The sequence below is a fragment of the Lutzomyia longipalpis genome, chromosome 1 (assembly GCF_024334085.1).
Source record: "Lutzomyia longipalpis isolate SR_M1_2022 chromosome 1, ASM2433408v1".
Lineage (NCBI taxonomy): Eukaryota > Metazoa > Arthropoda > Insecta > Diptera > Psychodidae > Lutzomyia > Lutzomyia longipalpis.
This window is the reverse complement of record NC_074707.1, coordinates 932,333-958,738: the sequence shown is the minus strand read 5'-3', so window position 1 is coordinate 958,738 and position 26,406 is coordinate 932,333. Positions and strand designations below refer to the sequence as shown.

General features: G+C 33.8%; 3 protein-coding genes across 3 annotated transcripts; 2 read left to right on the top strand and 1 right to left on the bottom strand.

Annotated features, from left to right (window-relative positions):
- The first annotated feature begins 1,458 nt into the window (after positions 1-1,458).
- LOC129786386 (dynein light chain 2, cytoplasmic) lies at positions 1,459-15,925 on the top strand. Its single transcript, XM_055821368.1, has 4 exons — positions 1,459-1,624; positions 1,916-2,850; positions 3,711-3,846; positions 14,595-15,925. The coding sequence occupies exons 3-4, from the start codon at positions 3,739-3,741 to the stop codon at positions 14,754-14,756; spliced, it is 270 nt and encodes an 89-aa protein (XP_055677343.1). The 5' UTR covers positions 1,459-1,624; positions 1,916-2,850; positions 3,711-3,738; the 3' UTR covers positions 14,757-15,925.
- Positions 15,030-20,067, bottom strand: LOC129786373 (2-methoxy-6-polyprenyl-1,4-benzoquinol methylase, mitochondrial). The gene is made up of 2 exons (XM_055821351.1): positions 19,466-20,067; positions 15,030-17,894 (listed from the first exon to the last, which is right to left on the bottom strand). Exons 1-2 carry the CDS (start codon positions 20,050-20,052, stop codon positions 17,453-17,455), a joined length of 1,029 nt encoding a protein of 342 aa, XP_055677326.1. The 5' UTR covers positions 20,053-20,067; the 3' UTR covers positions 15,030-17,452.
- Positions 20,068-20,094: 27 nt separating this feature from the next.
- Positions 20,095-25,116, top strand: LOC129786380 (protein GUCD1). The gene is made up of 2 exons (XM_055821359.1): positions 20,095-20,407; positions 20,475-25,116. Exons 1-2 carry the CDS (start codon positions 20,232-20,234, stop codon positions 21,010-21,012), a joined length of 714 nt encoding a protein of 237 aa, XP_055677334.1. The 5' UTR covers positions 20,095-20,231; the 3' UTR covers positions 21,013-25,116.
- The last annotated feature ends 1,290 nt before the right edge of the window (positions 25,117-26,406 follow it).

Here is a 26,406-nt window from a genome sequence, read left to right as displayed (position 1 = left end):
CAAAAAACGGAAGTCTACTTTCAGGGGCAGCATTCCCTCTCGCTCCCACCCTCGGTTCCTCTCCCTCGCACATCGCCCGCTTAGTCAGCAAATGTCGCATGTTCTAATGGGTGTTTGTTAGTTTGTAATACAAGCTGATTCAGCAGACAAACAAAATTCAAAATGATATAAAAAAAAAACAATTTGTGTCCGGAAAAGCTTAAAATTGAATTATTTAATTTAATAGCACAAAAAGAGAACTTAAAATAACGGTAACAAAAGTAAAAATTCAAGTTCTTTGTAATTTTCTTGAGTTTTCCAGGTTTCTTTTTGGAAAAATATAGGTTTTTGTGGTTTAGGAAACCCGTTAACACTCGGAGGACCGGGCAATTTTCACTTACGCGGAGGATGAAATTGGACAGAATGACCAACGGTTTTTTTTTTCAAACATTTCAAGGAAATATGGAAGATTGCATTTGCAAAATAACTATGCGTGCATATTTTATTCAATTAATGGGGGGATTTATTGCGCTTCGCGCAAATTTTGGATAAAAAAATATTATAATGGAAGATTGAAACGATAGACAATCTGAAATATTGGTTTTTATGGGTGCGCTGAAACCACTTATCAATCTCAAAAGAAAACAATTTATGGAGGCTACCTGAAGGGTTTTTTTTAGATTAATCCTTGTATTTGCTTATTTTAAGTATTGAATTTTCCGGAGTTTTTATGTAAAAAAAAAGTAAACAACACTTTGACAATTGTGCAAAAGAGTATTTCGACGTGCCCGAAGATTATGAACCATATTCCTATCTTTTAACACAGGAGTATGGTTCATAATCTTCGGGTGCGTCGATTTTTTTCGAAAAAAAAAACCGTTGGTCACGGTGACCATTTTCATCCTCCGCGTATATTTTCGACTTTGATCTTAATTATCTTTTAAAAAGCAAAATATTTTCCGGATTTTCTTTAGCCTAACTTAAAGTAATTGAAATTCCCTACACATAGACGTGGTATTTATCACGATAGGTTCAATACATTTTAATCTATGACGATTTAAAAACTCGAAATGGACACGGTGTCCACATAAATCCTCTAAGTGTTAAAATTAAAAATCATTAAAATCGTTTAATTTATTTAAATAAAAAAGAAAAAAAATAGGTTATGTAGGATTAAACTAAAGACGCTCAAGATACGCCATTTTGAAATCTTTTAAATGTTTAATTTTTAAAGAATCATACAAATTCATTTCAAAACACAACAATTTGCATAAAAAATTAATTAAAAAAAAATGTTCCCATAATCTTTGTTTGGGTTCTTTTGGGTTTCACCCCACGTTGGATTAACTATGGTTGCACTGTGTTGGTTGCATTTACTTGGGTAACTCGTGCACAGCAGGATGACCTCCGTGTATCTCAAATTGCATGCACACAAATTTCGTACTTTTCGCATAGATCTTGCGCATTGGAAGTTGCGAATTTTGCACGAAATAAATCGATTGTCACGTCAAAAATCCTGGAGACGACTCGCGAATTCCAAATGCTTTTTGCAGTATAATAAAAACCATTTTCCGTCTTCCTTTGTACAGTATTATAGTGTTTGTTAGTTAATAAATTTATTAAAATAATTAGTTGAAACAAAAAGGTTTGTTCTTCCATCACAAGATTTACTAAACAAAAAGTACATAACTACTACCTGTGAGGACAGAGGAACGCATGATGTTGTTATATATAAAATTACCCATAACTATGCGCTATATATGTTGAAAATTTTGTGAAAGATAAACATTGTCTTTTTAAAAAAACAGAAAAAATACGTTAATTCATCTTCTGCCAGTATAATCTTACTTTTTTTAATATAATTTGTGATTTTAAATGTCTTTGTGATGTGTGATTATTGTTCGCTTTTCTTTCTTCCTTCTTCACAAAAATATAGGCCTATGAAATGACATGATTCATGAGCAGTACCGTAAAGGCGACCTTCTCTGATAATTATAGAATTAAAATACGTTGGTAATATATAAATATTTCTATTTTAAAATAATATTAATTTCATAAAGTTTTCATATATTTATTGCATTGCTAAAAATGTTCAAATTGCGCGCGTAAAAATATGGCGGAAATTTTCAAACCGGTATCATTCGGCGTCTGTTTAAACTTTAATATTTTTGCCCTTTAATTATAGATTTTCCGGCTTTTCTGCTCCCTCTGCGCTTTTATAACGTTTTTCCCCAAATAAAACATGGTTTTTGCATTTTTTTAACGTTGAATTCGGACAAGGTTTTTCAAAACTCTCTTGTAGTATTAAAAATGGCCACCCAATCTTATTTAGACGAGCTTTTTAACGTTTTTGCAACACTTTTCCATCAAGAACACGCATTTTACGTGATTTTTCTTACGAAATTTAAGTTAGCAAATTATGAAATTGTCATTTTACAATTTCAGTGGTTTTTTGCTTCATTTTATTTTAAAACAAAGTGCAATTTTCCACAAAAAAATCGTAAAAACAGAAAAGAGCCAAACTAAGAAGGAAACCGTTACTTTTTCCGCGTGAATCACAAAATTTCAAATTACATGATTCGTGAATCACACGCGAGATTTGTGCAGAATCTCAATTTCTCGAACCTGCGCGCCGTTTTGCCGAAGACGTCGCGAGTGCCCAGCGGTTTCACCGCGACGGTGTTAGAGGCCAGCAAATCATAGCGATTCGCAACAGTTCTGTGGAAAAGTGCTTTTGAGAAAATTTAGTGGAGAAAAATTTAAATTGTTTTCGTGCAGTATTCGTGGAAATTAAATTGCAAAGCAAGGAAATTTGGATATTGCGTGCCCCTTGAGCACTTTTTTGCTGAAAGAAATTCGTTAAATTTGCAAGTAAGGCATATTTTTGGGGGTACATTTGTCAGTTGGTTTGGGCTTTTCCCATGTTTCCGCTCTCTCCAGAATTTTCTTGATGGGCTCTGCCTGAGGAGAAAAGCGCGTCCTGGCAAAATTCCCATCATTCTCACCCTCCTGGTGGTGTCTATTTATATTTCCTAATAACTTCCAATCACTCATGCTATCGAATTTGCTGCAACGAGGCTGTTAATTAGCGGCGTCATGTGTCTGCGTTTTCCCTGCGGCTTTTTCCTGGGACTAACCTACCTTCTCCACACACAGCCCCCTACGTTTGCTGTGGGTCAAATTCACCACACATTGGGGCTGATGTCCTAATCTTTAGGGGGCCTCATTTGCACATTGCATTGTCCGCATTCCGACACAGCCAAATGTCTTGGAGTTTAATTTTTCCGGACCGCTGTGAGGTGAGCTGCAGGGGGCGGGGAGGGGGCGACAGCAACACGCCTTGAGAGTGTGGGGGATCAGCGCGAGTGCAAAAATGAACCACAAGTAATCACGAAAATGCCAGGATAGCCCCCAACTCCACCACTTGGCATTTTTTCTCTTGCCCACATGCACACACAGACACTTGAGTGCTTCCGGTGTGGAGTGAATGTGAGGTGGGTGGTATAAATAAAACCACCCAATAGTGCCATGATTGGGGCAACATGCGAATTTTTAGACCATTTCTCACCACACTGCACTCAATTCAGGGTCGTGCGAGAGGCATCATCCCCTTTTTGTCAATTACCCGGAAAATTTCTCCATCATCCCCCCTCATCTGTTTGCCAATTCTCTGTGTATACTAACCACTCTCCTTTCTATGGGGTTTTCCCCGTTTTGTTCTTCCTGCAAAGGTCTTCGCCGTCACCAAATCGAAGAAAAATGTCTGATCGCAAAGCTGTTATCAAGAATGCCGATATGAGTGAGGAGATGCAGCAGGATGCTGTTGATTGTGCAACGCAAGCCCTGGAGAAATATAATATCGAGAAGGTAAGTCTCTTCCTTGTTTTTTTTTTTTTTTTTAACTTGTCTCTTGTCCAATTCCCATGTTAGAAGCATTGAAGAAGAGTTTTGTGAGAGAGCTTGACTCCTGTTTAGTTATTCTTTAAGATTCTTTAATACTTTCTCAAATAGACTCTTTGACAAGGAGGTTGTTTCCATTTATTTATAAAAAGGTTTCACCCGGAGACTTTGGGTTACTATTTTAGACTGTAACTTAGAAAGTTTCGATTTTTTTAAGCTAAAGAAATATCGTCTTAAGTCAGATCTGAGTTTTTCTAAACCAGAATAAACTTCTTTAAGTTAGACTACAGTTTTCTTCAAACTAAGTTTAAGTTTTTAGAGTCAATCCTAAGATTTTTAAGCAGGGCCTTTGTTGTAGACTAGATTTGAGTTTTTTTAAGGGGGTTCTCTTGGGAAAATTGTTGAAATTTACACATTTTTAATGTTTTATTTTTCTTGGGGTTTTTCTTAAACTTGGTTTTCCGATGCTGGTTACATTTGTAGCCTAATTATTGAACTGTAAGAAAATTACTTTTCGCCATCTTAGGTGCGACACCATCTTGTGATTTTTTAGACTTATCCACAGAACTGTCCCAAAACACAAAGGTAGGTTTTTCTCAGTATCTACTTGATGGATTTTGATGGGGTAAAAAGCAAATAAAAGAGGAAGCATCAACGAACAATGTACCAGAACGGATTTTGGAATTTCGACTTTAAAGCTGAGAAAAGTAGAAAAATGTTCTTGTGCACTTTTCATAGCTTCTGAATGGAAATTCAAAAACTCCTTCTGGTACATTGTTCGTTGATGCTTTCTCTTTCATTTGCTTTTTACCCCATCAAAATCTATCCGGTAGATCCTTACAAAAACCTACCTTTGTGTTTTGAGGAAAATCACAAGATGCCGTGGCACCTAAGATGGCGAAAAGTGATTTTCTGACTCTTCAATAATTAAGCTACAAATGTAACCAATATTGGAAAATCAAGTTTAGGAAAAACCCCAAGAAAAATAAAAAAAAAACATTAAATTTCACCAGCTCTCAAAAGAGACCCCCCTTAATACTTTCTCAGATAGATTTTTTATGACAAGGAGGTTGTTTCCCTTTAATTATATAGAGTTCACACAGAAAAAGACTCTTTGCCAGATTAATGTTTTAAATTTTATTTAAACCTGTGAATTGACCCAAAACCCAAACCCACCTTAGAAAAGGTCAGAGTTTGGATGTAATTACGTGAATGTGAAGAATTAGGTAAAATAATGGCAAAGGTGTTTGGCTTAATTTGGTCATTTGCCATGATGAAGGAGTACAAACTAAAATATTCCATCTCAATTCTGTCTTTAGGATAACAACAATCTTTATTCGCTAATTTATCCTTCCTCAAAAAGTTTGATGTCTATTCAAACTAACGTTGCATTGATGCTACATTTTTTTTTTGGGTAGAACACACTTCATTATCACGTTGACAGAATAAGGTCGAAAATGACATGTAATTGAATAAGAAGAAGAATCATAAGCACTCTAATTGGCTAATCAATTCAGGCAAACAGTTTTCATTGGATGACGTTCGTTTAGGAGGCAGAGCTTCAGCGCAACGTTGATTTGAACACAATTTTGAGTAAATTAGCAGCAAACTACATTCTAATTAGCAGATTTTGACATTTCTTTGTGTATTCGAATCTATCGTTTGATATTTATTTTCTTAGGTTTAACATTTTTAATATTTGACGTTCTTTTTTTTTACCGTTCAACGTTTTTTTTATGACAGTTCTTTTTAAAGGTTCAATGTTGTTTATCCGTTTGACATTCTTTTATTAAAACTTTTAATTTCTAGCTTTAAAAGACTGTTTTTTCACACTTTTTGCATAGTTTTAACTCTATAAAAAAAGTTTCTTTTGTCCTCTAAAGGAAGAATTTGAACTCTAGTTAAACTGCTAAACTTTTAAGGCATTTAGACATTAACCTCTCACCTTCAATCTGCCTTTCTACGCTATTATTCCTTTGTAAATCAATCAAGAAAACCTTTCAAAAAAAATAAAATAAAGAACCCTCCCAGGAAAAAAAAATGAAGAAGATAGGTGCTGTGTAATAAATTCCCCAGAACCCCGGAAAATATGATTTTTAATTCTCTTGCTTGTTTGAGTTTTTCTCATGTAGGTACATAATGTATTATTTGTGAAAAATAAAAAATCTTACATCTCATATGAGATGGATTATCCATTATTCAAATAGCACACACACATTCCTTATCAGTCAAATGACGGTGGAGATATCTACGGTGGGACATATAAATCTTCATGTTTTGCGTGAGGAACATCACCCACCTCGCAAGGTAGTCTCTTTTTCTTCTTCTTCTTTTCTTCCCCCCGAGCACTTCTTATGCGCCTCAACCCATCATCTTATAAGGAGTTGGAGAAAGAAATGAGAGACAATCAAGCACCCCCTTCAGTCATTTCCTCGTGTGTATGTATATGCAACACAACATTATGCCATATGTTTTCGCGCATAGCCTCCGTGTGACACAGGAAATTGCCACAAAATCCTAAATTTGTGACCTAAATGAGTATTGAAATTGTGCTTCCGCTGTTTTCTATATCGATTTAACAGGGATTTTATTTTATTGTCCCTTCCCCTGAAATTGCGTGCTCTACATAAATTCACTCTCACACACATCTTTTCTCCAACTCTCAGCACATTTTACTCTCTATCTCTCTCTTTTTCCTTCCCATTTTCTGCTTATTCTGCCAAAAACTATTTTATTATTTCTCTAAATTCCCTCCTTGTCAGATGAAACTATGTATTTTTTTCAAAGGTTTTCTTGATCATTTTCAAAACGAATAATAGGCTAATGTCTTTAGTCTAAGGAAGAGAGTCAAAACAGGGGTACGGAATTGTAGAAATATCTCACCTTCGCAGCTGAAAGCTGTGTGTAGTGGGAATGATTAATCAATTAGGGCAAGAAAGTGGGTTTGAAAACACCTTTTTTGCCTTTGCCATTTGCAATTTGCAATTCAGAACGAAAGATAAAGACTCTGAACTGAACTAATCCGAATTGATTTTTCTCCTCATTTCCCCAATAAAACTTTACAATGTGAAATGGGTGAAAAATGTGTTGGAAAGACATGCATAAAAGTTTTGAACTTGATGTTCCAGCTCTGATATCTTTTAGGGATTTTCAAAGAGAAATCCCTGTATTTTAGATTTTTTTTATGTCTACCCACTAAAATTCTATAGAATAAAAGTATACAGATTCTCAATGTTCTAATAAATTACGGGGTTGGTTTTATTTTCGACAAACATGCAATTTACAGAGTTTTATACATACTCACAGAACCAAAAGAGAGAGTAGAGAGAGAATCATCGAAAATCTAAACCGTCCTACCCCAAAAATCTTTTCTTCTCCATCAAAAGTGTTTGGCCATATGTTTTGTGTACCTACTTGTGATGTGATATGAGCCAAAAAAGGGGTAGGAGGTGGGAGAGAAAGCTTGCGATCAGACGGTGAAAAAGCTCCCTGCTCCACTTAATAATGAATTGTGTGAAAAACTTTTTATTCTCATAGTCTCATGCTTTATAGTAGCTTTTTTTTAATACCAATTCTCTCCATGTCATAACCATTCCATTTCACATTACATACGGACATTATATGTATGTACTTTACAAGGGTGACGGGGGTGGGATAGTTTTTCTTTTTTTTTCCAAAAAGTTTCTTTTGGGTAATATTCTGAAAGTCTTTATGATGTGTCTGGATTTTTTTTCTTGGCTGTTCACAGACGTGACTAAAAATCTATTTGACAGGATATTTTTAGAAGAAAATAGGTTTTTTCTCCATTAAAGAATGAAGAAAAGACTTAAAAAAACAACTTTTGGCTTGAGATGATTTATTAAAATTCATAATTAATGGCCGTAGCAGTCCAACTAGCAAATTTTGACGTTTCTTTTCTTTATTCTGACAGTTGACGTAACTATTCTACTTTTTGACATTTCTGTTCTAACGTTTAATGGTTCTTTTCTAGCGACTAACGTTCCTTTTTAAAGTTTTTAATTCTTATAAATAATTTAATTTTTTGTGCTATTGTTTAACATTGTTTTCCCAACGTTTGAAAATTCCTTTTCAACAAAAAATGAGATTTTTAGTCTTAGAACCAATTCATTTTGACTTCAAAGAAAACAAAAAAAAAACCTAAATTGATTAACTCTTTAAGGTCCGCGATCAATCTAGCGAGCTGATTGAACTAAAAATAATTTTTGGGGCTTCCTTTCAGCTCAAATGAGACATTTTTAGCAAAAAATCCCAACTCAGTAATTTTCGGTTTTTCGTCTTTCCTGTTCTTGTGAGTACTTGGGGATGTCTTTTTATGGTCATAAAATGATCAGGGATTGTAAAGACATAGTTTAGTACTAATTTGGATTCAATATTCAGAAAATAACTACATTTAAAATTAAACATTTTGAAAATCGAGCCTTTGGGTGAGCGTATGACCCAATAGACCTTAAAGGGTTAAAGTTTTAGGGTGGAATTAGACAACAAAACATCCCCTTTTAAGCTACGTCAGGGGTTATTGATTTAAACTTTAGCTTAAAAATGTGAATTTGCAAAAGTATTTACTTAAAAGGTTGGTAAATTAAATTGTTAGATATAATAATGAATTTTGCTCACATTTGCCCGGGGGTATCAATAGACAACGGTTTTTTTTTTCATAAAAATAGATTTTATGATATAATAAAAAATATAGATATATAATTGACATGAAGAGTTTGAAAGAAAAAAAATCAATGAATTTCAGTGTTAGACTGAATGTCACTGCAGAAAGCAATTTTATTTCTTTTAGATTATCCTCCCCCATTGTTATGGGAAATTGAGTGAAAATTTTAAAATGTTTCATTCGAATGAGTTTTATGTGGAATAAAATACCTACATAGTTATCTATTCTATATATGTACGTACATACCTACATATAAAGGTAAATTGAATGAGGTAAAAGTTTTAGTTGGATATGTTGACGCTAAATCTGATTAATTGCCACCCCTCGCAGAGTTTGTAGCTGGATTTTTTTTCCATGCCATTTTTATGAAAAACTGAATTAAAGGGAGAAGATTATTGTACCAAAATCCTGTCTAAAATTTATTTTTTTGCCATTATATAATAAATTATTTGGTCATTTTTTTCTCAGTGTTTATTCACGACATTTTTGTATCATCCCCACTTGCTGTGTGTTAATGGGGTTGTTGAATTATTATATTGTATGAATGTGGCACACAAAAAAATGCAAAATATTACATGGAATGCTTGAAACGTGGAAATACAAGAAAAAAAAAAAATAAATAAATGGAATGTTGGAGAAGTTTTCTATTCTATTTGGAATAGTTGACTGAATTGTCTTTTTTGCCTCATAATGAATATTATTTTATCTCTCAAGAAATTTTTGGCGGATGGTTTATCTACATATTTTGCATAAGAGAGGGAAAAACCTCTGAATTTATTACTAAACTTTTTTTTTATTTTAATTTGAATCATAAAATATTCAGGCCTACACACACATATTTTGTGAAATAGCTAAAAAGAATCTCAAAAATTGTGAGGGCTGTTTTATGCATAAACTTTATGTCAAGGTCGCATAGCATATCGTTGGGTCTCTCTTTCTCTCTATTGAGTTTCAGCAATTCATTATCATCCCACAATATGTGTGTGAAATTTTATGCCATATGATATGGTGCTAAAATGCGTGCTATATACAACATAGTCTATGTTGGATGGAGCATAACGTGTGTTGTGTAATTTGTCTCCACAAAACACTTCAGGAGAGTTGTTTAGAGAAAATGTGAATGGCATCGAAAGAAAAAGGGGATGAGAGTGATGTGTGGAATAATTCACATCATAAGCCCACAAATTCTATATACATACACACAGAGCTAGCATAAACACAACATAAAGTGTTAGAATCTATAAAATGAGAACAAGTGTCTTCAATCATTATTTCATTCACTCAACTTACTCCTTGTTACAACACATTGTAAATACAAGAGGATAGATATGTGTGCCCCCCGCTTTATGCTGTACTAACCTCCCTTTTATCGCGCTATTGAGTGTGAAACTGTATGTTGAATCAGGGGCAGGGGATGGGGGACTATAGGAAAAATGAGAGCAAAAAAAAAAAGTGGCAAAGAAGTTGATCAAACATGAGGAAGAAGCAAAGAAAAAAAAAAGAAGAATGTCGACCGAGAAAATGGAAAAGAGAACAGAAGAGGAGGATTCACACAAAGGGGGGGGGGTGGAGTGAGAAGAAAAGTTGGTAAACACGATAATGCCAAAAATTTGCGTGAGCTTTTATCTCTCACAAATGCTAAAAGCAAAATGTTTAGACCGGATTAATTATTCTCTGTCTAAATGGTGTTTTATTGGGCTACGCGGTGTGGTGTGAATGAATTAATTCTTAATTGTCTTGAATTACAAACAATTTAGATTTTTGGTCCTTTTTTTTATTTAGGGCAAAAGGTGTATTAAGGAAAATATATTTTCCGCAGTACGCGCAAATGTCTTTGATCTCTTTTGTTTTGGTAAAGGAACTTTTGTATCTTTTATGATGGGTCTCGAGGCAAGAAAGCTTTCAATTTACCACAAGAAGAAGCTTTAAGTTTCCATTTCTTAGTAGGTAATTTAGCTTGATTTTTCTCTTATTTTATGATATTAAATTTATTTCTGGGAATTATTTTACTTTTTAAATCAACAAGAAATGTTTTTTTTTTATTCAAATATATGCAGAAAAGCTCCTTATTGCGCTTCTTTTACCCTTTATTGACTACCTACAAGATAGAGACTTAAATTCCTCAACAAAACTTTTCCTCAATGCTCTTTGCAAAAAAAAAAAAAAAAAAGAATTTTGTATCTTATGGAAAAGGTTTAGTTTATAATCGAAAGAGAGAGAAAAAACTCGAAAGATAGTGAATTTTTAATGTAATCTTTCTATGCATGAAATTGAAAAAAAAAAAAATTCACGTTTTTATTATTCTCATCCTGTCTGATGTGGTAAAGGGAATAACGCGAGAGTTTTTCCACATTTTGATTAATTTATATGAGAGCGTGAAAAATCGATTTTTATGTAAATTGAATAAAAAAAAATGTCTCTTCTTTTTTTTTTTAAATTAACGAACTGCAGGATGAATGATTAATGCTAGGAGAATATTGATTTTTTTTTGCAATTGACAGGTGTTTTCTAACGTTTGACAGCTTATTTCAAACTTTTGATATTTTGCTGTAATGTTTTTTTTTCTTTTTTGGTAATTGAAAATTAATTTTTAGCATTTGATAACAATTCTAACGTACGGCTGACTTTTTTTTTTAACGTAAGACATATTTTTATCGTTTAATATTTTTCTTCGAATGTGAGGAGAAAAAATCAATATATAAAGTTGAATTAAAATTTATTGAATTCAACTTGGATTTATACTGATTAGAAGAATTAGAATTTAGAACTTTTCTTATAACGTTTGAATATTCCCTTTTTAATTATTCTAATTTAATTGCGGCTTGATTTTTTAATAATCTTCAAAGAAATAAATATCCCAAAATCATTTATCGAAGAAATCATCAAGAAACAACCACAAGAAACTTTTTTTTTGTACATAAAAGACATTGAAGAAGTATCTTAAAAGTGTCCTTTGCGTGTTGGCAAAATGGAAAATTTAATCGATTAATTCTTCTCTGTGTGAGCTCTCTCTTCTGTGTCTCTCTCCATAGTGTTTTGGGGGTGAGTGGAGGGTGGGTGATGAGGATGATGATGAAGGAGGAAAAAGGATAAGCGCAAAAAAAAGAGCAATGCATTGCTTTATAGTTTCACACAGTATGAAATGAAAGAGGAGGAAGTGCGCTTTGTGAATTTTTTTTTGTCGGCTTCCTTCAACAGAGTTTTTTTTATATCAATCAGAAGCCGTAAAATATGATTTAATTTCTATTTAAGATCAAACATTGATTAAAAAAAAATGTATCGAAAAGGATCATCAAACAAAAACACAAAGTGTTTGTATGTTGTGTATATGATAGCGAACTTTTGACTCTCTCAATTGATAAAATTGAAGGCTAAAAGAAGGAAGAAGAGTTGTGAATGAAATGAAGAAGAGCTTGATATTGTCAGGTGGTTGAAGGTGATGATGGTTCATAGAAGAGGGTTGAGCTTGGGTAAAGATTCAACATTATTTGTTGTATGATGATGAGGTAAAGTGTTGTACTATATGGCGATATTTGTTTTATCATGGAAAATGGACACAATTCAGAAGTCAATTGCTCGTGGGTGTGTAAAGTTGAATGATGGGCATACTATATACAGGACATATGTGGAATTTTCTATATAGCAACAGTGTTTTGTGTGCATGACGTGGTATGCCGCGGGGGTTGTGTTGTACTGGTGTATTATATTATATAGATCCACCTGATGGGATCTATAATATTCTTTTTTCTCTGAAATATCTTTCATTTTGTCACAAAATTTCCACGAATTCTAATAGAAAGATGATTGGGGAATCTTCTTGAGAGAATAATCTCGCAATTCTTTTACCTATAGGTACCTGTTGTGTTGCAATAGGGAAATTTTTCTTCTTAGAATTTTCTTCAAGGATGCTTCGTGTTTTCATTTTCTTCTCTGTGTTTTTTTTTTCTCTTTTGCAAAGCCAAAAGGTATAGAAGGGGAGAAAAAAAGCTTCCTTCGTGATCTATCGACATGGATGTTATGTATTTTTTTCTTCTTCCCTTATAGCCGGATGTGTGCTAAATATAATATTTAAATGTTAAGCGTGGTGGTACGGGCATAAGAGTGATGGGAAGTATGTAAAAATAGGAAGCGAATGGATGGATGATTGAAATATGGATATAGATGGATGGTTCCATAATATTGTGTCTCTTTCTCTCTCTCTCTCCCACGTACACACACACAGACTGTCTCTCTGATACTAAAAAGGTGATGCTGATATGAAAGAAAATTTTACCTATGTATCTACCTATATGTCTGGTGCGTTATTAAGGGCCGGTGAAAGGTGAGGGGGTTGTTGTCAGAGAATGGAAAAAGCGACCAGAATACGGGTGATTGCGTATTTTGAAATGAAGCATGATGTGCTCACAGTGGAAAAGGTGGGCGATTTGGTTGGGGGTTGGGGATGCTTCGAATGGTGGGTGTTTTTGGCTTCTCTTGATTCGTATTAACTACCTAACCTACCTATCTATATTACCAATATATTAATATTCAACCTCATAATACATTTTCCTATATCTTGTCAGAAGATATTGTGAATTTGGCTTTGTAGATCTCAAATTAGTTTTCCCATCTTCAATCCCCTTTTTTTGTTCTTTCAATTCAACAGAGAAGATTATTGATAAAAGGCGTGGGTGTGATAGGAAGGTGAATGTCTTAAAAATACTTAATCAGTCTGTTTAGGTATTTGGATATCAAAATACAATGAAGAATCTCTTTTATGTAAAAGATAAAATCTGAAAAAAAAATTAGCATAAAATGAATTTTTCATTTTTCCTTCACTTCTATGACTAATAAAATCATTTGAAAATAACTGTCTGAGAGAGATTATATGTAGGTAATCAAATTCATAATACAAGAACAAAATTTAATTAAAAAATTAGAGTTATATGTATGCATTTTACAAATTTACTCACGGTTAATACCTTTAAAATTATTCATCATCCTTCTTGGAAATAGAATTTATCTTAATTTTGACATCTGTAAAAAGTAAAGTGCTTTTTGGTATGTATAATTGAAAATTATATTTAGTCATATACGGAATTTGCCATTTATAATTAAATTTCAGTGTATGAGAGAGAGAGAGAGAGGGTTTGGAATTAAGGGGGGTGGATGAAAGGGTATGAGTAATATAAGGTACCTACAAGAATGAAGGGGAAGAAAGCCTCATGAGTTTTGGAATCAATGAAGCAGAGATGGGATTGAATTTTGAGAATGACTCTGTCTGTTTGGGAAGGAGAAATGTAAGGGTAGTGGGGGGGGGGGGGGAGTGTAGGTGAGTGTGCCAAGCCAATATTTGAAAAGTGAGAGGTGATGTTGCCAAAGGAGTTGAATGTTGTGGATATGTGGCATTGAAATGCTCCCCACTAAAATGGTCCTCTTTCTTGTACAGTTGTATGTGGGTGGAAGGGCAAAAAGTTACCCCCAATTATGGATTGAGGGGGTGGTGGTTGAAAAAATATGTAGATTCACCAACTTCATTCACTTTAATAAGGCTGTATGAACTTGAAGAAATAATAATACGAGATTAGGGAAATTTGGCTTGTGGCCAAATAGCAAGAAAATCAGTTGAATACGCAAGGATTAATATTGCTAAAATTCTTTTTTTTTTGTGTGTGTCTGTGGATAGAAATATGCTAACAAGACGTGAATCCTTCTTATTTTTTTTTCTTCAACAATCTCTATTTCTCCTCCTTTTATTGCTCACTCATTCTTTTCATTTTGTTGTACATTTATATTATTAGTTTTTTTTTTCGTTGAGAAATTGAACAAGACAAGGAAAAAAGAAAGAAGTTGAAGGATGAAGAAATAATAAATTAGAAAAATGTTTTTCATTTCTATTTATTTATTTATAATACTTTTTGTACTAAACAACCTCCAAATGTCCAAAAAAAAGAATACGAATCCTTTTAGTAGATTAAAGAGAAAGAAGAGGAGCCTAAAAGTTTGTTATTTTTCCAATATTCCACGTTGTTTTTTTTTCTTTATACCTTTACAGGATATTGCCGCTTTTATAAAGAAGGAGTTCGATAAGAAATACAATCCCACATGGCATTGCATTGTGGGTCGCAATTTTGGTTCGTACGTGACACACGAGACACGCCATTTCATCTACTTCTACTTGGGTCAGGTTGCGATTTTGCTTTTTAAGAGCGGCTAATTTCCTTTCTTGTTTTTTTTACGTTATATTTAAATTATATATTTTAAGGAAACTTGTATATTAATTTAAAGAAAAACAACAGAAAAAAAGGGAGAAAGTTAAAAAGCCGAAGTTTACACTTAAAATGAATCTACAGACGGATGATACACAAACACAATGACACGAAAAAAATAAACACAAATCAAAGAAAAAAAAACACAAAAAAACACTTGCAACCACGCAAAAGAAAAAATATTTTAAAAAAAATTGCAACCACATCAGCAAAATTAAAAAAAAAAAATAAAATAAAAATTCTTTGTGTGGAAAATAACACCGAAAATCTTACTTGAAACAATGAAAAGATAAAAACACAATTTACACTTAACAATTAAAAAAAAAGAAAAAAATATATAAATAAAATGAGAAAAAGGATAAATAAAAAAAAAATAGAGAGAAATCTTGATAAAAAAAAAGAAAATACAAATTCAAGTATTTTGCAAACTATTCTTTTAAATCACCACCACGCGTTGTATTTTTTTTTCTTAATAGTTAATTTATCTGCGGTTAACTTTATGATAAAGAGAAAAAAAATTAGCACGTCAAAAACAGATAAAAAAATCTATCAATTAATGATGTAATAAAAAAATGAAAAATAAATATTAATACGTGAGAAAAGCGAGACAAGATTAAATGAATCACTCAATTCAAAAAGAAAAAAAAAGTATTTATAAGATGGAGAAAAATTTAATGAAAAAAAATGTCCTCTGGAAATTATATCCAATTTTTTCTAATGGTAATTTAGACACGGCGGATAAACATCTTTTAAATTTACTGTAGTGCGAATGGAAGATTAAGAAAAAATCGTTGATTAGGAAAAAAAAGGAATAACTTCAAGAAAATTTACATTTAACAAAGAAGGGATAATCTTAAATAAAAAAATCTGTAAAGAATATCGCATAAATTTGCTAGCAAATCCGATTATACATTGTCTTTTTTTTTTCTCTTTAAAAAAATGTATGCGAGGGAGTAAAAAAAAGATTTACAGAACTTATACACTTTCACAGAGAGAGAGAGAGAGAGAAAAAAATGTGAGATATTTTAAGGCATTTAAAAAAAAAAGATAAATACAATTGTCTATATTTTTCTTTGATTTATTTTCTATATACAAAAATAAAAGAATATTAAAGTGACTACATGTACTGATTGTAGGGGAGCATGTGGGGAGAGTAATGGCAAATTTTATGCTGTCTTCATGTTCAGTGTTTTATTTCCTACTACTATACTGATGAAACAAAAAAAAAATAGCGAATAGGTGGAAAAGAAATGTCATTTCCACGCGGAAAGGAGAATTTAGAGGATGAAAATTCTATAATGTAGGGAAGTGTTGAAGAAGTTCTTAAAAAAAGGCTTTAAAATGTGATCCTCACGTGATCAAGTCTTTGGAATTAAAAGACATTCTAAGGCTCTGGAACTTTCTTACCCGTCCATTTTTTACAGCAGCGCGACAGGAGTTAAGTAAAAGAAGAAAATTTTTCATCATGAGCGGTTGTGGGATTTAGAGAAGATTAACTTTTGGTACGTTGCTCTTAAACATTCTAAACTACTTAAAGGATTATTTGTTTATTGATCTTTCTAATAAAAAAAAATAAGCTACGTCTGTCTGCCCTAAAAGCTTTTTTTTCTGCCAACTAAAAGGATAAAATGAAATGATTATTTATTAATTATCCTTTAAAAAAAAGACTTTGACTACCTAAAACTGAATCTGATTTATTTAAGTTAATTTTAATTCATCTCGATAGAATTCTTTCGTTTTTACATCCTATTCATACGAAGAAAGGATTTAGGCTCTGCCCAAATGTAAAATGAGGAGGAAAAGATAACCTATAAGATCGCTTAATTCAGCATATTCGAGTAAATCCTAATGTATCCTATGAAAAACGATCATTCATTATCAATTAATCATCAATTCGAATAAACTTTGCACTGCGAAATTGGGCTTTTGAAATGAGAATGAAGAAAAAGAAGAAAAATCAATGCGAGAGCTCTGATTGGTTGATAAATTCGATCAAAGAGTTTTCATTGGCTAACGAAGTTGAGTCTCGGTGCAAGGTTAATTTGAACAGAGGATTTTCTATATTTGTTTGAGCCAAAGACTTTTCTTTAACACTTCCCTACATGGGTGGGTGCTTTCCAGGAGATGTGTCTCAAATTCGAGTCTTCTCGATAAATTGAATTAAAAAAAAAGATAAAAGAAGAGAAAATGCACTATATTTGCCATAAAAAAAATCAAACACACAAATGATGCAAAATAAAGAGAGAAAAATAGTGCTCAAGGGTATAGAAAAAAAATTAATGATGACTTATTAGTAAAATTAATTAAACACAACATGTTAAAATTTTTGTTTTATGCTATCCTCTAAATTTTCAATGAGAAAAAAAAACATATAATAGGTTACCTAATGCATTAAGGACGAGAGAAGGAGGGAGAACAATGTGTAAGAATAAATCGTCAAAAGTAAAGAAGAAGAAAAAAAATGATAAATTTATGTACTTAATTTTTAATTCTCTTTTCTTTCGCAACACACACCAACACCAATGCAGCTGAACATTCATTGGAAATTCTATAAATGTGTTATGTATGGATTAAAATGAAAAATTATATATGGAAAAAAAAAGATTAGAAGAAACTAATTAAATAATAATTCGTGACGTTTTTTTTATTGGAATTTGAATCCCGAATGGATGGCACTGATGCCAAAGGTGAGATTACGATGGGTTACGTGACTGAAGCCAGCTGAACGGATCATTTGGGTGAAGTTTTCCTGTCGCGGGAAGCGTCGGATACTCTCCACGAGGTACTGGTAGTGTTGCCACTGTCCCGCGAAGATTTGCCCAAGGGGTGGGATCATTTCGAAGGAGTATCGATCGTAGATCTTCTGCAGCGTCTCATTGGGCAGGTGACTGAACTCAAGGCAGAGAAAACGCCCGCCAGGTGCAAGGACTCGATGAGCTTCACTGAGAACTTTGTCAATGTGGGTGCAATTCCGTATGCCAAAGGCTATTGTGTAGGCTGTGAAGGTGTTGGAGTCAAAGGGGAGATTTTCAGCGTCCGCACAGACCCAGTCCACACGGCAATTGGCAGCTTTTGTTAGTCCTAGTCTGGAGGAATAAAAAAGTTAATTTAAGTTTGATTAAAATTAAGGGGGGTCTCTTAGGCAAATTGTTGGAATTGACATATTTTTAATGTTTTCATTTTTCTTGGGGTTTTTCTTAAACTCAGTTTTCCGATGTTGGTTACATTTGTAGCTTAATTTTTGAAGTGATCATTTCGTCATCTTGTGATATTCCGACTTTTCCACAGAACTACCCTAAAACACAAAGGTAGGTTTTTCTCAGGATTTAATTGATGGATTTTGATGGGGTAAAAAGCAAATGAAAGAGGAAGTCTCAAAGAACAATGTACCAGAACAGATTTTGGAATTTCGACTTTAAAGCTGAGAAAAGTAGAAAAATATTCTTGTGCACTTTTCATAGCATCTGAATGGAAATTCAAATATTCGTTCCGGTACATTGTTCGTTGACGCTTTCTATTTCATTTGCTTTTTACCCCATCAAAATCCATCCAGTTGATCCTGAGAAAAACTTATCTGTGTTTTCAGGAAAATCACAAGATGGCGGAAAGTGATTTTTTTACTCTTCAATAATAAGTCTTTAACACTTAGAGGACCCAATATTTGGCACAACGCGGAGGATCAAATTGGTAATAAGTACCAGTTGATAAAATATGCTCAATAATTAATTATTAATCGGTTTATTGAACGAAGATCGAATTCTTGATCTTCTTCAAGCATTCCTGCACCTAAATAATGAATATTTAATTGAGAAAATCGCCACTTAAAAAAATTGCGTAGAATCGATGCAATATTGCCAATTCAAACGACTTTCTTATCTGCAGTTTTTCTTAACCCTTTAGCGTCCAACGTGAAACATAAAAACATTGAAACATGCGCTCTTTTATCATGATTTTTATTCTATGATTTTTTTAGAGGACTTTTCTCAGTCAGAACGTCTTCTTTGACCCCTTATGCGTGAATTTGATGCATTTGTAACATGGAAAAACAATTACATTAATAAATAATTGAAAAAATAAAATGTTTCACGTTTGGGTCAGCGTATGACACAAAAAACGTTGAAGGGTTAATTTATTATTGCGCCTAAATCATCACAAACTTTCATTCTTCAAGTAACCTTTTAGTCACTTCCGGCTATAAAATTAGTCCATATTAATGATTTTACCCAGGGAAAAGTGAACAAGAGTATGTACTTTATTTGGGAAATATGGGGAAACATAACCTCAAAACAATGGCTAAAATGTATTGGATTTTGACTGGTAATGAGTACCAATTTAATCTTCCGCGTTGTATTCTGATTTTGACCTCAATTATCTTCCAAAGAAAAGACTTTTCTCGAGATTTCCTTTCTGCTATCTTAAAGTATTTTAAGTTCCCTACACATAGATGCTAAATTCATCGAGATAGGTCCAATAGATTTTATTATCTGTGACGATTTTTAGGTTCAAATTGGCAGCAAGTACCAGTAGCCCCCCAAGTGTTAAGAAAAACCCCAAGAAAAATAAAAATATTTAATTTCACCAGCTCTCAAAAGAGACCCCCCTTAATTCAGGAATTTATGCCAGAATGGCCAGGAAAAAATTTGGATGGAATCCTTACTTTTCAGCTCGTCCTTTCCCCACATTCAGCATGTGCTCATTTATGTCCCCAATTGTTAGATGACTCTCCTTCTTCTCTGGATTTTTGATATTAGCGAGATATTTGAGGAATCTGAAGGCAATATCACCCGTTCCTCCAGCCATGTCAAGTAGCTTTGTTCCTGGTGTTGGCCCAAGTTCCTCCATGAAAGCATCCTTCCACAACCGATGAATTCCCATCGATAGGACATCATTCATCAAGTCATACGATTGGGCAACATCCTCAAACACCTTGTGCACCTTTCCGGCTTTCTCATCTTCCCGGATGCTTTCAAACCCAAAATGGGTCAAGTTCTCAGCCTTCTCACCAGCATCAGGGGGATCTTTCGCGTGGGCAATGTACTGAATTTGACTCCTGAGATGACGAACACACAAATTCACGGCACTTTTGTGAGAATTCTTTGCTAAAAAGTGGATTTTCGAGATCATTTCTTTTATTTTGGTTGTGCTCTGATTGCCACAGTCACACGTCCGGGAATCGGGTGGGGATGTTTTTCTCGCGGTGACTTCCGATGATTGCCGAACATGCTGAAACGTTTTATGCTTCATGCTATGGGTACACTCTCATGCGATGGACGTGTGGAGAGTTATCAATTTTCGGAGAATTGGAGAGTTAGTCATGTTGCGGTGAAGAGGTTCAGCAGCAGTTAAAGGTTGGGCAGCGAAGCAACATGACATCATTTTTCGTGTAGTCTTTAGCCCATGAGGGTGGCTGTGAAAGGAGCAAAATGACAAAAAGTTCACAACTTCCTGTTTCGTGGAAATGGGATTTGGTGCATTTTCGACAACGCTACGACTGGGATTGCGGACTCTCTTGCATCCTGATGCTTCTCCCGCGGCAGAAGAGAAATTATTTTCTGGAAAATTTCACGGAAATCTGCTCAGAGGAAGGTTTTGGGCAAAGGTGAGGTGTTAAATTGTTGCTCTTTGGGGAGGTTTTGTTGCAATGCTGACCATCCTGATCATTGCAGTACGTGGACAATTGATCTGTGCTACGTATTGAAGCGCTTCGGCGTGCATCACAAGTACCTCACATCGACAATTGGCGTCAATGATGGCTACAACCAGCATAGCTACTACGGGAAGATTATCCAGCAGGACAGTGCGAGGGTGGATAGACGCTTCAAAAGTGCCCCAAGTCAGGGAATAATTGTGGAACAGCAACAAATTACTCGGGATGCTCTCATACGACACATTGCTCTCGAGGGGCCGGCAATTGTCCTCACAAATGCCTCTCTACTCACCTGTGATATCTGCAAGTCCAACAAATTCTCCACAGAGCTACGTTCCTGCCTCCCCTGGAGGGCATCCTTCAAGGGGCACTACATCCTCCTGTGTGGCTACATTGTGACCCTCCGGAAGTTCTTCTACCGCAATCCAGCCATGAAGGATCACATCTGTATGACGTCCTTTGTTAATTTCCACAATGCCCGCGTGTGCTATGGAACAGACGACGATGTGATCCTCATTTACAACAATCAAAAGGATAGGCCACAGGATGATACGTAAGAATTACTTAAAGTTACAAAAAAAAACTCCTTATTTTTAGAGAAATGTGATTTAATACCATTTAAAGGGGAAAAGATTAAAAGTGAATTTGAGATTTGAAGTGTTCGGATTGAAAGAAAATTCGCTAGTTGCAAGGAAAAGTGTTGCAAAAAAGCAATAAATTAACCCTTTCACGTCCACGTGAAACATGTGCTCTGATGCTTTCAGAGAAATTTTTTCAGTTAAAACGAATTAAAAAAGAATTAAATTCATAAATAAATGGTCAGCGTATGACCCATAAAACTCGAAAGGGTTATTCTTAATCTGTTTTAAGATAGGATTTTTAGTGGTATTTTTAAGGCTAATTTGTATGAAAAATTAATTTGATTTCTAGGGCAAACTAAACGCCAAAAATACCGTTTTTTTTAAGAAACGAAAGAAAAATGAATTTTCTTAAAAAATTGTATTTTTGGCAGGTGAGGGTGGAAAGGGATGAAAATGGTGGCCATTTTCAGATTCCCCGGAAAATTTTAGCTAAGTTTTCACTAGAAATCAAATAAATTTTTCTTACAAATTAGCATTAAAAATACCTCTAAAAATAAATCTCAAATCTTACGGTATTAATTTATTGCTTTTGCATTTTATTTTCGCAAAACATTTGCAACTAACGGCAATGCTGAAAATTAGAGGAATTTTCAATTGACAGAGTTCAAAAAAAAATAGTTTCCCCCACGAAAATATTATTCAAAGAAAAAAAATATTTCAGGAAAAAATATTTTTTAAGGGAAAATTTTATTAATTTAATGAAAATTGATTTATACCGGAAAAAAATTGAGACTCACGTGGTTTATTTCAAGAATAAGTTGGGCTCAAAATCTTCTCCCGAATGTTTGGGATTACGTATCCTTCAAGTTTATATGAAGGGTATGAAAGACTTCTAGAGTCTCACAAAAAAAACCACCAAAAATATCCGGAAATCTTTAAGTGTCTCCGTAGGGTATTCCTCTTCTAGTTTGCGAATGAATTTGCGTTGGTATGTGGAAATTGAGTCTATTCCTAAGCCACAAATTAAAAATTTCTTATCTATTTTAACTATTTATTACGACTATCCTCCGAAACAACAAATCATTACAAAATATCTCTCGGTGGAATGGATATTGTCAAAGCCGTTGTCTCAAATGCATTAAAGACTGAACATTCTGCCATTCGTGATGCAACAGTTCCAAATCTCAATTGAGCATACTGATGATCTGGAAATAAAGTGAAAAACCAATCATATGCTGCTACTAACTTCGTGTAGCTATCAAAGGTGTTCCATGTGTTGTACTTTTCCGGCGTCCCTGATCCCCTCCATTCCGCTCGATCACATAGGTGCGACAGCATGCTCTTAGCGATCTTAACCAAGGTTAGGCGGTATCATTAACCGTTGATCGTTGTATGACTGCGTTTTCGTTGCAAAATATCTTTCTTTTATTGGAAGGTCAGCATAAAGTTTGGGTTAAAGTCCATTGTATTCATTAACTTTAACCCGGCTGCCATGCTTTATGGTCTTGAGGATTTTAAGGTTTTACTTTGCTGCTTGCAAATAGGCTTTAATATTTTCCGGGTTACAGGATGAGTGAAGATTTTTCACCATTACCCTAATTGGTTTAGTCTGCTTATTTTCATCTGTGTGAAAAGTCAGACTAGTATCGGTTTTAGGCAGAATCATTGCTTCTCTGTATGAGTCGCAATTGGCACAGTTAATTTTGGCTAGTTTAGCCTTAAATTTTACTTGGAAATCACTGTTAGAGATTTCTTTTCAATAATAATTTTCTTCAGCTTGGTTTTCGTATTTTTGGGTGTCTAGAGTGGTACTCATTTTCCTTTTTTTGGTTTTTGCTTTCCACTCTGGCCCAGTTCGTTTCTGTGGCCAAGTTGTCGTTGAATTTTCCCATTGGCTTTAGCCTTAGACCCCTTTCCTTGTCTCTCTGATACTCGCAGCACGAAGTTTCGTTCTATAGAAATTAATTCTGGATCCCTCTTTTTTATGCACTAATTCGTCAATATTTCGATATTCTTTTATCGTTGATAATGGTGACTAATAAATTTTCTGGATGAGCAAAATATGAATTATTGTTTAATCGGTTGCACTTGGATTATCTCTTTTTATTTTTTGGTAGGTCACGTAATAATTTCTTGAGTTCATCGTCACTAGTATTTCTAAGAATTGGTGGTAGAGTAATTGTTATATCTTTCCAATAAATCATGTTTGTATAATCGTCGGCATCAAAATTGATAACCGGTTTTCTAAAAACCCTAATTTTTGTATTTTTCGCCTCAACACTTCTGGCTAAGATAATTCGATCAATAGCATCACGCCTTACAGGTATTCTATTTATCGTGGATCATAGTAACTAGGAGGTTTTCTGGGTGAGCAAAATATGAATTATTGCTCAATATTTTGTCCACGACTTTTCTATATTCTTCTGGAAGTTCACGCGTCGACTGTATAAGAAAATAAAATATTTTTGGGCCATTTATAAAATCATGACTCTTTTTTTTATACGAAACCATGAAGGTATATATAACTCCATTAAATATTTCATAATGCATTTAAAATGATAAGATGGCTCTTTAGTGCCAACATACAGTCTCATAATTCTATTGGCTGTTGTCAGTCATCTGGCATGGTTCAACAATCCTAGTTGCCGACTAGCTAAATCTCTAGAACAATTTCCTGACTTTATGGCTTGTGCTATATCATATTAATATTGCTGATCCGTATTTAATTGAATTCCGTCTAAATTAGGAAGTTTAAAATTTATTGGATCAAACTTTATAACAGGGAAATTGTTGCAAAAACTTAAATTTTTACCTATTTCTCCAACTAGAATATTAGGCCCTTTTGTTTTACCATCTAGTTTTCGAATTAAATTTCTAAAGGGCAATTCATTACAATGGAGAAGTGTTTATGGAAATGGAAGAAAGGGATTGAATTATAAACCTACTAGAGGATTTTCATTAATGAATTTTTCGTCTTCCTCTCTTTGGTTTTTTCTAACTACTTTTCGACTTCTTATTTTCATTAACTAATCCTAAGTCTTCAAGTATTCCATTTATTATAGCAGCTGTGGCTGCTGTCATGATAAAGGCTTTTTTCGTAATTGACTAGATTAACTAGAATCTATTGAACTGTTGCAGTTGCAACTTATATAGCTATCGTTGGCGTGCTGAAAGGAGTTTTTTTTTCAGCAGTTATTCTTTCCATCATTTTTGATTTTATTCAGTTACCTACTCTAAAATCAGAAAGACTTTTATGCTTTCTTTTAAAATCATTATGATGGAACATTGGATGGAGTTTTCCATCTATTCCCACCCTCTCGGCACCTATTTTACCTACTTATGCATATCCTATCGCCCTGGAAATCATCCCTTAGAATAAATGCATTGATATAAGTTTCAGACAAAGTCTTTGGGAAGTCTTTGAGTGCTCATAAACTTTCGCAACCTTTTGCGACCTTTGAAATGGATCTGCGTCATGGTAAAATCCAACATTTGGCTTTTTTCCTTGACTCTGTAATTTCTTTCTGTCTTTCCGTAGGAGTTATCTATGTAGGAGGAAGATTAACATATCTTCCCTTTTGACCTGGGTGAACATTCCCAGTATTATGATGAATAGTGTGTGCAAGGATCATTTAGGGTTCGGCTTTTTTTCCTACCCCAAAATGAACCTCCACAAATTCTCTATTATCGTTTTCCGGGAAAGGCAGACTTTGAAGAGTATTTTTTGTTATCAAAATATGTTGAGCGTTTTGAGTTTATGGGTTGTCTCAAATATCTCTTACTAAAAGAAACATTGAATGAGGGACACTTGAGTTCTTCGTCTTTTTTGGTAATTTGTCGAGACTTTATCTTTCATTTAATGACCCTTCGATGTTTAGGAGAAAAACTTTGGGTATATTTATTTATGCTAAAAGAAATGAATAGTCAAGCAAATGAATTTATGCTGAAATATAAATAAAAGAAACGAATTGTGTAAGAAAAATTGTATTGACGAAATTATGTTGAACCAGCATAAAATTGTGAAATGTATTTTGGAATTTATATGTCAACAATGAAGAGCCAATAAAGAATAATAAGCAATATCTTGAGTTTTCTTTTTTACCGTTTAAGCATTTTTCAGCTGTCGACGTTTCATCCATAGGACCAAATTGATTTTTTTCTTATAATTTAATCGCTATAAAAAATGTAAGATAAGAAAGCAAAATTAATTTTTTCCTCCACTTCTGATCTGTAATTTATTCATCAAATGTCATCAGTTTCTTTCCGAAATTTACAATATTTTAATCGTTAATATTTATTCTTCTTTTTAGATCAAATATTTTTTAACAATTTACATATACATTTATAATATTTTTCACTTTTAAGTAGCGTCACTAAATTTAACTTTGTCGAATTTTCTTCCTTTGGCCTACTCCGATTTAAAATAATAATAAATTTTAAAGAAAAAAGGCTAAATAGGATTCGCCAATTTCCATTTTGTATCATCTTATCTCTAATGTTTCTTTAATTTACCAGGTCTCGTCGCACTTTTAATTAACGAGTTTTTTCATAATTTCTCATATTGTCCTTTTTTTCTTTTCTTCACGGCAAAATCTTTTTTTTTTTCTACACTACATACTTCGATTTCATTGTTAATTTTTATAACACGAGAATACAAAATTTCATACATTTCTCACATTAAAGGCTAGATTCCTTTAGTCCCAGCTGCCTCCCTTTTCACATTTGCATTTCCATGAATGGAAAAAGTTACATTTATTGCCTCCGGTCCTCAGCTGCATCTTTTCAGAGAGCAATTGGCCAGCGGCTGAGTTCAGACGCTCTGAGGTAGTTGATGAGGCAGGTAAAATGAGGTACCTCAACGCTACTTCCCTCAGAGCGTCGAATTTTTTTTGTTGAAATTTATCCAATATGTGATGGGGATGGGTCCTCCGTCTCTTCTGGGAGCGACTCACTCAAGTAGGCATCAATGTGAATAATATGGTTTGCGCTGTCAGTTTACATATATGAATGAAAATCATCGCAGTTCCCTGTGGGGCACATCCTTAAAAAAAAGGTAAAAATATATCTAAAAGTGTAAGAATTAAGTAAGAGAGGAAGTCCATGAATTAGTTGAACAATAAAAAAAACAAACCGACATTCCCGAAGATTATGAACCATATTCCTATCTTTTAACACAGGAGTATGGTTCATAATCTTCGGGAGCGTCGACACGTATTCATGCAATGATTTGTGTCCAAACCAAGATTTATTGATTGAACAATGAGAGAAGATTAAATCAAAACAACTTTGTTCGATGTTTTGATTTTTTCAACGTATTTTTATTGTTAAAGATGCTGATGTTCCAATAACCGTCAAAGGAAATTTTTCTCT